This window comes from Chiloscyllium plagiosum, unplaced genomic scaffold (assembly GCF_037043375.1).
Source record: "Chiloscyllium plagiosum isolate Xiang-an unplaced genomic scaffold, Cpla_swu_hap1 HiC_scaffold_50, whole genome shotgun sequence".
Lineage (NCBI taxonomy): Eukaryota > Metazoa > Chordata > Chondrichthyes > Orectolobiformes > Hemiscylliidae > Chiloscyllium > Chiloscyllium plagiosum.
In genome coordinates, this window is record NW_028270188.1 from 53,099,096 (window position 1) to 53,111,462 (window position 12,367).

At 56.7% G+C, this 12,367-nt stretch overlaps 1 protein-coding gene across 1 annotated transcript in view; it reads right to left on the bottom strand.

Annotated features, from left to right (window-relative positions):
* rfx5 (regulatory factor X, 5) overlaps positions 1-12,367 on the bottom strand; it is a 112,951-nt gene that overhangs the window by 25,503 nt on the left and 75,081 nt on the right. The window contains 1 exon segment of the mRNA XM_087984968.1: positions 6,190-6,268. Coding sequence (XP_087841094.1) covers positions 6,190-6,268 — 79 coding nt within the window.

The following is a 12,367-nucleotide window of genomic DNA, read 5'->3' on the forward strand; positions in this document are numbered from 1 at the left end:
CAGACACACATGGTGAGACCACTCAGGGGCAGGGGACAGGGACAGACAGACAGACACACATGGTGAGACCACTCAGGGGACAGGGACAGAGACAGACAGACACACATGGTGAGACCACTCAGGGGCAGGGGACAGGGACAGACAGACAGACACACATGGTGAGACCACTCAGGGGACAGGGGACAGGGACAGAGACAGACAGACACACATGGTGAGACCACTCAGGGGCAGGGGACAGGGACAGAGACAGACAGACACACATGGTGAGACCACTCAGGGGCAGGGGACAGGGACAGAGACAGACACACATGGTGAGACCACTCAGGGGCAGGGGACAGGGACAGAGACAGACAGACACACATGGTGAGACCACTCAGGGACAGAGACAGACAGACACACATGGTGAGACCACTCAGGGGCAGGGGACAGGGACAGAGACAGACAGACACACATGGTGAGACCACTCAGGGGCAGGGGACAGGGACAGAGACAGACAGACACACATGGTGAGACCACTCAGGGACAGGGGACAGAGACAGACAGACACACATGGTGAGACCACTCAGGGGCAGGGGACAGGGACAGAGACAGACAGACACACATGGTGAGACCACTCAGGGACAGGGACAGAGACAGACAGACAGACACACATGGTGAGACCACTCAGGGACAGGGACAGGGACAGGGACAGACAGACACACATGGTGAGACCACTCAGGGACAGGGGACAGAGACAGACAGACACACATGGTGAGACCACTCAGGGGCAGGGGACAGGGACAGAGACAGACACACATGGTGAGACCACTCAGGGGCAGGGGACAGGGACAGAGACAGACAGACACACATGGTGAGACCACTCAGGGACAGGGGACAGAGACAGACAGACACACATGGTGAGACCACTCAGGGGCAGGGGACAGGGACAGAGACAGACACACATGGTGAGACCACTCAGGGGCAGGGGACAGGGACAGACAGACAGACATGGTGAGACCACTCAGGGACAGGGGACAGGGACAGACAGACACACATGGTGAGACCACTCAGGGACAGGGACAGAGACAGACAGACACACATGGTGAGACCACTCAGGGGCAGGGGACAGGGACAGAGACAGACAGACACAAATGGTGAGACCACTCAGGGGCAGGGGACAGGGACAGAGACAGACAGACACACATGGTGAGACCACTCAGGGACAGGGGACAGGGACAGACAGACAGACACACATGGTGAGACCACTCAGGGGCAGGGGACAGGGACAGAGACAGACAGACACACATGGTGAGACCACTCAGGGGCAGGGGACAGGGACAGACAGACACACATGGTGAGACCACTCAGGGGCAGGGGACAGGGACAGAGACAGAGACAGAGACAGACAGACACACATGGTGAGACCACTCAGGGGCAGGGACAGAGACAGAGACAGACAGACACACATGGTGAGACCACTCAGGGGCAGGGGACAGGGACAGACAGACAGACACACATGGTGAGACCACTCAGGGGACAGGGGACAGGGACAGAGACAGACAGACACACATGGTGAGACCACTCAGGGGACAGGGACAGAGACAGACAGACACACATGGTGAGACCACTCAGGGGCAGGGGACAGGGACAGACAGACAGACACACATGGTGAGACCACTCAGGGGACAGGGGACAGGGACAGAGACAGACAGACACACATGGTGAGACCACTCAGGGGCAGGGGACAGGGACAGAGACAGACAGACACACATGGTGAGACCACTCAGGGGCAGGGGACAGGGACAGAGACAGACACACATGGTGAGACCACTCAGGGGCAGGGGACAGGGACAGAGACAGACAGACACACATGGTGAGACCACTCAGGGACAGAGACAGACAGACACACATGGTGAGACCACTCAGGGGCAGGGGACAGGGACAGAGACAGACAGACACACATGGTGAGACCACTCAGGGGCAGGGGACAGGGACAGAGACAGACAGACACACATGGTGAGACCACTCAGGGACAGGGGACAGAGACAGACAGACACACATGGTGAGACCACTCAGGGGCAGGGGACAGGGACAGAGACAGACAGACACACATGGTGAGACCACTCAGGGACAGGGACAGAGACAGACAGACAGACACACATGGTGAGACCACTCAGGGACAGGGACAGGGACAGGGACAGACAGACACACATGGTGAGACCACTCAGGGACAGGGGACAGAGACAGACAGACACACATGGTGAGACCACTCAGGGGCAGGGGACAGGGACAGAGACAGACACACATGGTGAGACCACTCAGGGGCAGGGGACAGGGACAGAGACAGACAGACACACATGGTGAGACCACTCAGGGACAGGGGACAGAGACAGACAGACACACATGGTGAGACCACTCAGGGGCAGGGGACAGGGACAGAGACAGACACACATGGTGAGACCACTCAGGGGCAGGGGACAGGGACAGACAGACAGACATGGTGAGACCACTCAGGGACAGGGGACAGGGACAGACAGACACACATGGTGAGACCACTCAGGGACAGGGACAGAGACAGACAGACACACATGGTGAGACCACTCAGGGGCAGGGGACAGGGACAGAGACAGACAGACACAAATGGTGAGACCACTCAGGGGCAGGGGACAGGGACAGAGACAGACAGACACACATGGTGAGACCACTCAGGGACAGGGGACAGGGACAGACAGACAGACACACATGGTGAGACCACTCAGGGGCAGGGGACAGGGACAGAGACAGACAGACACACATGGTGAGACCACTCAGGGACAGGGGACAGGGACAGAGACAGACAGACAGACATGGTGAGACCACTCAGGGGCAGGGACAGGGACAGGGACAGACAGACACACATGGTGAGACCACTCAGGGACAGGGGACAGGGACAGAGACAGACAGACAGACATGGTGAGACCACTCAGGGGCAGGGGACAGGGACAGAGACAGACAGACACACATGGTGAGACCACTCAGGGACAGGGGACAGGGACAGAGACAGACAGACACACATGGTGAGACCACTCAGGGGCAGGGGACAGGGACAGACAGACAGACACACATGGTGAGACCACTCAGGGGCAGGGACAGGGACAGAGACAGACAGACACACATGGTGAGACCACTCAGGGGCAGGGGACAGGGACAGAGACAGACAGACACACATGGTGAGACCACTCAGGGACAGGGGACAGGGACAGAGACAGACAGACACACATGGTGAGACCACTCAGGGGCAGGGGACAGGGACAGAGACAGACAGACACACATGGTGAGACCACTCAGGGGACAGGGACAGACAGACAGACACACATGGTGAGACCACTCAGGGTCAGGGACAGGGACAAAGACAGACAGACACACATGGTGAGACCACTCAGGGGCAGGGGACAGGGACAGAGACAGACAGACACACATGGTGAGACCACTCAGGGGCAGGGGACAGGGACAGACAGACACACATGGTGAGACCACTCAGGGACAGAGACAGACAGACACACATGGTGAGACCACTCAGGGACAGGGGACAGGGACAGAGACAGACAGACACACATGGTGAGACCACTCAGGGGACAGGGACAGGGACAGACAGACACACATGGTGAGACCACTCAGGAGCAGGGGACAGGGACAGACAGACACACATGGTGAGACCACTCAGGGGACAGGGACAGAGACAGACAGACAGACACACATGGTGAGACCACTCAGGGGCAGGGGACAGGGACAGAGACAGACAGACACACATGGTGAGACCACTCAGGGACAGGGGACAGGGACAGACAGACAGACACACATGGTGAGATCACTCAGGGGCAGGGGACATGGACAGAGACAGACAGACACACATGGTGAGACCACTCAGGGACAGGGGACAGGGACAGAGACAGACACACATGGTGAGACCACTCAGGAGCAGGGGACAGGGACAGACAGACACACATGGTGAGACCACTCAGGGACAGGGGACAGGGACAGGGACAGACAGACAGACACACATGGTGAGACCACTCAGGGGACAGGGACAGAGACAGACAGACAGACACACATGGTGAGACCACTCAGGGACAGGGACAGGGACAGAGACAGACAGACACACATGGTGAGACCACTCAGGGGCAGGGGACAGGGACAGAGACAGACAGACACACATGGTGAGACCACTCAGGGACAGGGACAGGGACAGAGACAGACAGACACACATGGTGAGACCACTCAGGGACAGGGGACAGGGACAGACAGACAGACACACATGGTGAGACCACTCAGGGGCAGGGGACAGGGACAGAGACAGACACACATGGTGAGACCACTCAGGGACAGGGGACAGGGACAGAGACAGACACACATGGTGAGATCACTCAGGGACAGGGGACAGGGACAGAGACAGACAGACACACATGGTGAGACCACTCAGGGACAGGGGACAGGGACAGGGACAGACAGACAGACACACATGATGAGACCACTCAGGGGCAGGGGAGAGGGAGTGGGGGGGAGAGAGAGAGAGGGGGAGAGACAGAGAGGGAGAGAGAGAGAGGCAGACAAACAGACAGAGAGAGACACACACAGACAGACGGACAGGTATGGTGAAACTGAACAGGGATAAACTGAAATGAAATTGGACTTGCCGTACGAACAGGAGAGGGATTAGGAAGATCAGGAGAGGAATTCAGAAAGAGCAGGTAGCACTGTCCGAAGCTGTGCAAGACAATGTTTTTTCCCTCAGCACTGACCCTCCGACAGCGCCCGCTCCCTCAGGGCTGACCCTCCGACGGTGCCCACTCCCTCAGCGCTGACCCTCCGACGGTGCCCACTCCCTCAGCGCTGACCCTCCGACGGTGCCCACTCCCTCAGCGCTGACCCTCCGATAGCACCCGCTCCCTCAGGGCTGACCCTCCGACAGCGCCCGCTCCCATCAGCGCTGACCCTCCGACAGCGCCTGCTCCCTCAGCACTGACCCTCCGACAGCACCCACTCCCTCAGCGCTGACCCTCTGACAGTGCCCCCTCCCTCAGTGCTGACCCTCCAACGGTGCCCACTCCCTCAGTACTGACCCTCCGACAGCGCCTGCTCCCTCAGCACTGACCCTCCGACAGCACCCACTCCCTCAGCACTGACCCTCCGATAGTGCCCACGCCCCTCAGCACTGACCCTCCAACAGTGCCCACTCCCTCAGCGCTGACCCTCCGACAGCGCCCACTCCCTCAGCGCTGACCCTCCGATAGTGCCCACGCCCTCAGCGCTGACCCTCCCACAGTGCCCACTCCCTCAGCCCTGACCCTCCGACAGCGCCCACTCCCTCAGTACTGACCCTCCGACAGTGCCCACACCCTCAGCACTGACCCTCCGACAGTGCCCGCTCCCTCAGCCCTGACCCTTCCGCAGTGCCCGCTCCCTCAGTGCTGACCCTCCGACAGTGCCCACTCCCTCAGCCCTGACCCTCCGACAGCGCCCACTCCCTCAGTACTGACCCTCCGACAGCACCCACTCCCTCAGCACTGACCCTGACAGTGCCCGCTCCCTCAGCCCTGACCCTCCCGCAGTGCCCACTCCCTCAGTACTGACCCTCCGACAGCGCCCACTCCCTCAGCACTGACCCTGACAGTGCCCGCTCCCTCAGCCCTGACCCTCCCGCAGTGCCCGCTCCCTCAGCACTGACCTTCCGACAGTGCCCACTCCCTTAGCACTGACCCTCTAACAACACCCACTCCCTCAGTACTGACCCTCCGACAGTGCCCACACCCTGAGCACTGACCCTCCAACAGTGCCCGCTCCCTCAGCCCTGACCCTCCCGCATTGCCCGCTCCCTCAGTGCTGACCCTCCGACAACGTAGTAGTACTCTTTCTGAACGACTCCTGGCTTGTCAAAGATTCAGGAGTCTTTGCAGATTATTGAAACAGTGTGGACTGCAGACGCTGGGAGAGTCAGGGTCAAAAAGGGTGGTGCTGGAAAAGCACAGCCGGTCAGGCAGGAGCAGGAGAATCGAGGTTTCGGCCGGAAGCTGATTCCTGATGAGGGCACGCTCGAAACGTCGACTCTCCTGCTCCTGCCTGACCGGCTGTGCTTTTCCAGCGCCACACTTTTCAGATTACTGCACAGCTTTTAAAGGATGAAAAACCACAGTGAAACCCCATGCCCTGTATACATCGCCGTGTCCTACTCACTGGCTCCTGCAGCTTCAGATCCAGGCTGGGGAGGGAGGGCATGTTAACCACGGTCTTCCTCCTGATCCCACCATAGCAGTATGTTGGAGTGAGTCAAGAACTTCAAATAAACATGGACCATTTGTGCTGCATTTTGGGAAAGCAAATCTTAGCAGGTCTTATATTTAATGGTAAGATCCTGGGGAGTGTTGCTGAACAAAGAGACCTTGGAGTGCAGGTTCATAGCTCCTTGAAAGTGGAGTCGCAGGTAGATAGGATAGTGAAGGCGGCGTTTGGTATGCTTTCCTTTATTGGTCAGAGTATTGAGTACAGGAGTTGGGAGGTCATGTTGCGGCTGTACAGGACATTGGTTAGGCCACTGTTGGAATATTGCATGCAATTCTGGTCTCCTTCCTATCGGAAAGATGTTGTGGAACTAGAAAGGGTTCAGAAAAGATTTACAAGGATGTTGCCAGGGTTGGAGGATCTGAGCTACAGGGAGAGGCTGAACAGGCTGGGGCTGTTTTCTCTGGAGCGTCGGAGGCTGAGGGGTGACCTTATAGAGGTTTACAAAATCATGAGGGGCATAGGATAGGGTAAATATACAAGGTCGAGAGTGTGGTGCTGGAAAAGCGCAGCAGGTCAGGCAGCATACGAGGAGCAGGAAAATCGACGTTTCAGGGAAAAGCCCTTCATCAGATGCTGCCTGACCTGCTGTGCTTTTCCAGCACACACTCTCTACTCTAATCTCCAGCATCTATAGTCCACACTTTTGCTTATATAGACGAAGTCTTTTCCCTGGGGTCGGGGAGTCCAGAACTTGAGGGGCATATGTTTAGGGTGAGAGGGGAAAGATATAAAAGGGACTTAAGGGACAGTTTTTTTTCCCACGCAGAGGGTGGTCCGTGTATAGAATGAGCTGCCAGAGGAAGTGGTGGAGGCTGATACAATGACAGCATTGAAAAGGCATCTGGATGGGTATATGAATAGGAAGGGTTTGGAGGGCTGGGTGCTGGCAAATGGGACTGGATTAGGTTGGGATATCTGGACGGCATGGATGAGGTGAGCCGAAAGGGTCTGTCTCCGTGCTGGACAGCTCTATCTAGATTAGACGGTGAGAATGTGTGTGTCTAGCTGGGAATGTGTGTGTGTGGAAGGGAGACAGACAGCATGTGAGTGCCATACTCCCACCACCCAGCCTGCAGAGAGGCACCACCCGAGAGCCCTGGAGGGTCTGCGACGAGGCTGCGTGTCGCAGCTCGCGATCCCAACCGCGAACCTGCCAGATTGTTTAAGAACCCGAAAGGACTGCGGAGGCTGGAAATCCGGAACGGAAACAGAAGAGAAAGTGAAGAGAAAGTCCGTTTCGGGTCCGGTGAGCCTTCCTCAGGGTGATGCCAGACCTGCTGAGCCATTCCCGCAATTTTTGGTTTAAAGGATCAGGAGGGGAGGGAAATCTGCAAGGTGGGGTTGTACAGGATGTTGGTGAGGCCTCGTCTGGAGGACTGTGTCCAGCTCTCGTCGCCCTGTTACAGGAAGGAGATTATTAAACTGGAGAGGGTTCAGAAGAGATTTACCCGGATGCTGCTGGGTGTGGAGGGTTTAAGATATAAGGAGAAGCAGGATAGACTGGGACTTTTTTTTCCACTGGTGTATCGGAGGTTGAGAGGTGACCTATAAAGGTTTACAAAATCAGGAGGGGTTGAGATATGGTCATGGCAGGTTGGGTGGGAGATTTCAAGGTGAGGTGCACATTTTTAAGGTGAGAGGGGAGGGGTTTAATAAAAAAGACCAAAGAGGCACATTTTTTTGCACAGAGAGTGGTTTGTGTGTGGAATACTTCCTGAGGATGCGGGAACAGTTACAACGTTTAAAAGACATTTGGATAAGTACATGAATGTGAAATGTTTGGAGGGATATGGGCCAGCAGCAGGCAGGTAGGATGGGTTTAGTTTGGGATGATGGACTGGCTGGACATAATGGTCTGTTTCAGTGCGGTATGATGAAGTCAGTGACTCCAGCAGCCCAGCAATTGGGTCACATCTCAATTGCATTCAGAATGAGTCTGTGCTCAGGGCAATTAGTAATGGGCTACAAATGGTCACCTGGCCAAGAACAGTGACATACTGAATGACAATAGTGGCAGAAGAAACCTTTACTCCCACTTCAGACAGAGGGTTACTTTAATATCCTCTCCCATCGGGATGACCCTCCCGACAGCACCCGCTCCCTCAGCACTGACCCTCTGACGGCACCTGCTCCCTCAGCCCTGACCCTCCGACAGCACCCACTCCCTCAGCACTGACCCTCCCACAGCACCCACTCCCTCAGCACTGACCCTCCGACAGCACCCACTCCCTCAGCACTGACCCTCCGACAGCACCCACTCCCTCAGCACTGACCCTCAGACAGCACCCACTCCCTCAGCACTGACCCTCCCACAGCGCCCACTCCCTCAGCACTGACCCTCCGACAGCACCCACTCCCTCAGCATTGACCCTCCGACAGCACCCACTCCCTCAGCACTGACCCTCCCACAGCACCCACTCCCTCAGCGCTGACCCTCCCACAGCACCCACTCCCTCAGCGCTGACCCTCCCACAGCACTCACTCCCTCAGCGCTGACCCTCCCACAGCACTCACTCCCTCAGCACTGACCCTCCGACAGCACCCACTCCCTCAGCACTGACCCTCCCACAGCACCCGCTCCCTCAGCACTGACCCTCCCACAGCACCCGCTCCCTCAGCACTGACCCTCCCACAGCACCCGTTCCCTCTGCACTGACGCTCCGACAGCGCCCGCTCCCTCAGCGCTGACCCCCCCGACAGCGCCCACTCCCTCAGCGCTGACCTTCCCTCAGCGCCCGCTCCCTCAGCGCTGACCCCCCCCGACAGCGCCCACTGTCTCAGCACTGACCCCCCCCCCCCCCCGACAATGCCCACTCCCTCAGCGCTAACCATCTGACAGCACACGCCTCCTCGGCGCTGACCCTCTGACAGCACCCACTCCCTCAGCACTGACCCTCCGACAGCACCCACTCCCTCAGCACTGACCCTCCCACAGCACCCGCTCCCTCAGCACTGACCCACCGACAGCACACGCTCCCTCGGCACTGACCCTCCCACAGCACCCACTCCCTCAGCACTGACCCTTCCACAGCAGGCCATTAGACCAACTAAGTCACACCAGCCCTCCGGAGAGCAGCCCAGTCCAACCACCTCACCCTGTCCCTGTAACCCTACATTTCCCATGGCCAATCCACCCCAACCTGCACATCCCTGGGCACGATGGGATAATTTAGCACGGCCAATCCATCCGAACCTACACATCCCTGGACACTATGGGGCAACTTAGCATTGCTAATCCACCCGTGGGCAGCACGGTGGCACAGTGGTTAGCACTGCTGCCTCACAGCGCCAGAGATTAGGTACAATTCCTGCCTCAGGCGACTGTCTGTGTGGAGTTTGCATGTTCTCCCCGTGTCTGCGTGGGTTTCCTCCGGGTGCTCCAGTTTCCTCCCACAGCCCAAAGATGTGCAGGTTAGGTGAATTGGCCATGCTAAATTGCCCGTAGTGTTAGGTAAGAGGTATATGTAGGGGTATGGGTGGGTTGCGCTTCGGCGGGTCGGTGTGGACTTGTTGGGCCGAAGGGCCTGTTTCCACACAGTAATCTAATCTAATCTAATCTAACCCTAACCTGCACATCCCTGGACACTACAAGACAATTTAGCATGGTCAATCCACCCTGACCTGCACAACCCTGGGCACTATGGGACAATTTAGCAAGGCCAATCCTCCCTAACCAGCACAACCCTGGGCACTGTGGGACAATTTAGCATGGCCAATCCACCCTAACCTGCACATCCCTGGGCACTATGGGACAATTTAGCATGGCCAATCCACCCTAACCTGCACATCCCTGGGCACTATGGGACAGTTTAGCATGGCCAATCCACCCTAACCTGCACATCCCTGGGCACTATGGGACAATTTAGCATGGCCAATCCACCCTAACCTGCACATCCCTGGGCACTATGGGACAATTTAGCATGGCCAATCCACCCTAACCTGCACATCCCTGGACACTATGGGACAATTTAGCATGGCCAATCCACCCTAACCTGCACATCCCTGGACACTATGGGACAATTTAGCATGGCCAATCCACCCTGACCTGCTCATCCCTGGGCACTATGGGACAATTTAGCATGGCCAATCCACCATAACCTGCAGATCTCTGGACATTACGGGACAATGTAGCATGGCCAATCCACCCTAACCTACACATCCCTGGACACTATGGGACAATTTAGCATGGCCAATCCACCCTAACCTGCACATCCCTGGACACTATGGGACAATTTAGCATGGCCAACCTGCACATCCCTGGACACTATGGGACAATTTAGCATGACCAATCCACCCTAACCTGCACATCCCTGGGCACTATGGGACAATTTAGCATGGCCAATCCACCCTAACCTGCACATCCCTGGACACTATGGGACAATTTAGCATGGCCAATCCACCATAACCTGCACATCCCTGGGCACTATGGGACAATTTAGCATGGCCAATCCACCATAACCTGCACATTCCTGGGCACTATGGGACAATTTAGCATGGCCAATCCACCCTAACCTGCACATACCTGGGCACTATGGGACAATGTAGCATGGCCAATCCACCCTAACCTGCACATCCCTGGATACTACGTGACAATGTAGCATGGTCAATCCACCCAAAAATGCACATCCCTGTGCACTATGGGACAATTGAGCCTGGCCAATCCACCATAACCAGCACATCCCTGGGCACTATGGGACAATTTAGCATGGCCAACCCACCCTAACCTACACATCCCTGGACACTACAAGACAATTTAGCAGGGCCAACCCACCCTAACCTGCACATCCCTGGACACTATAAGACAATTTAGCATGGCCAATCCACCCTAACCTGCACATCCCTGGGCACTATGGGACAATTTAGCATGGCCAATCCACCATAACCTGCACATCCCTGGGCACTATGGGACAATGTAGCATGGCCAATCCACCCTAACCTGCACATCCCAGGGCACTATGGGACAATTTAGCATGGCCAGTCCACCCTAACCTGCACATCCCTGAGCACTATGGGACAATGTAGCATGGCCAATCCACCCTAACCTGCACATCCCTGGGCACTATGGGACAATTTAGCATGGCCAATCCATCCTAACCTGCACCTCCCTGGACACTATGGGACAATTTAGCATGGCCAATCCACCATAACCTGCACATCCCTGGGCACTATGGGACAATTTAGCATGGCCAATCCACCATAACCTGCACATCCCTGGGCACGATGGGACAATTTAGCATGGCCAATCCTCCCTAACCTGCACATACCTGGGCACTATGGGACAATTTAGCATGGTCAATCCACCCTAACCTGCACATCCCTGGGCACTATGGGACAATTTAGCATGGCCAATCCACCCTAACCTGCACATCCCTGGGCACTATGGGACAATGCTCCTGCCCAACCGAACTCATCTCGGCATACCTCGACACGGTCCTGTCCCCATTAGTCCAAGAACTCCCCACCTACATTCGTGACACCACCCACGCCCTCCACCTCCTCCAGGATTTCCGCTTCCCCGGTCCCCAACGCCTCATCTTCACCATGGACATCCAGTCCCTGTACACCTCCATCCCCCATCACGAAGGACTCAAAGCACTCCGCTTCTTCCTTTCCCGCCGTACCACCCAGTACCCTTCCACCGACACCCTCCTTCGACTGACCGAACTGGTCCTCACCCTGAACAACTTTTCTTTCCAATCCTCCCACTTTCTCCAAACAAAAGGAGTAGCCATGGGCACCCGCATGGGCCCCAGCTATGCCTGCCTCTTCGTAGGGTATGTGGAACAATCCATCTTCCGCAACTACACTGGCCCCACCCCCCATCTTTTCCTTCGCTACATTGATGACTGTATCGGCGCTACCTCGTGCTCCCACGAGGAGGTTGAACAGTTCATCCACTACACTAACACCTTCCACCCCGACCTCAAATTCACCTGGACAGTCTCGGACTCCTCCCTCGCCTTCCTAGACCTTTCTGTTTCTATCTCAGACGACCGAATCAACACGGACATCTACTACAAACCAACCGACTCCCACAGCTACCTGGACTACACCTCCTCCCATCCTGCCC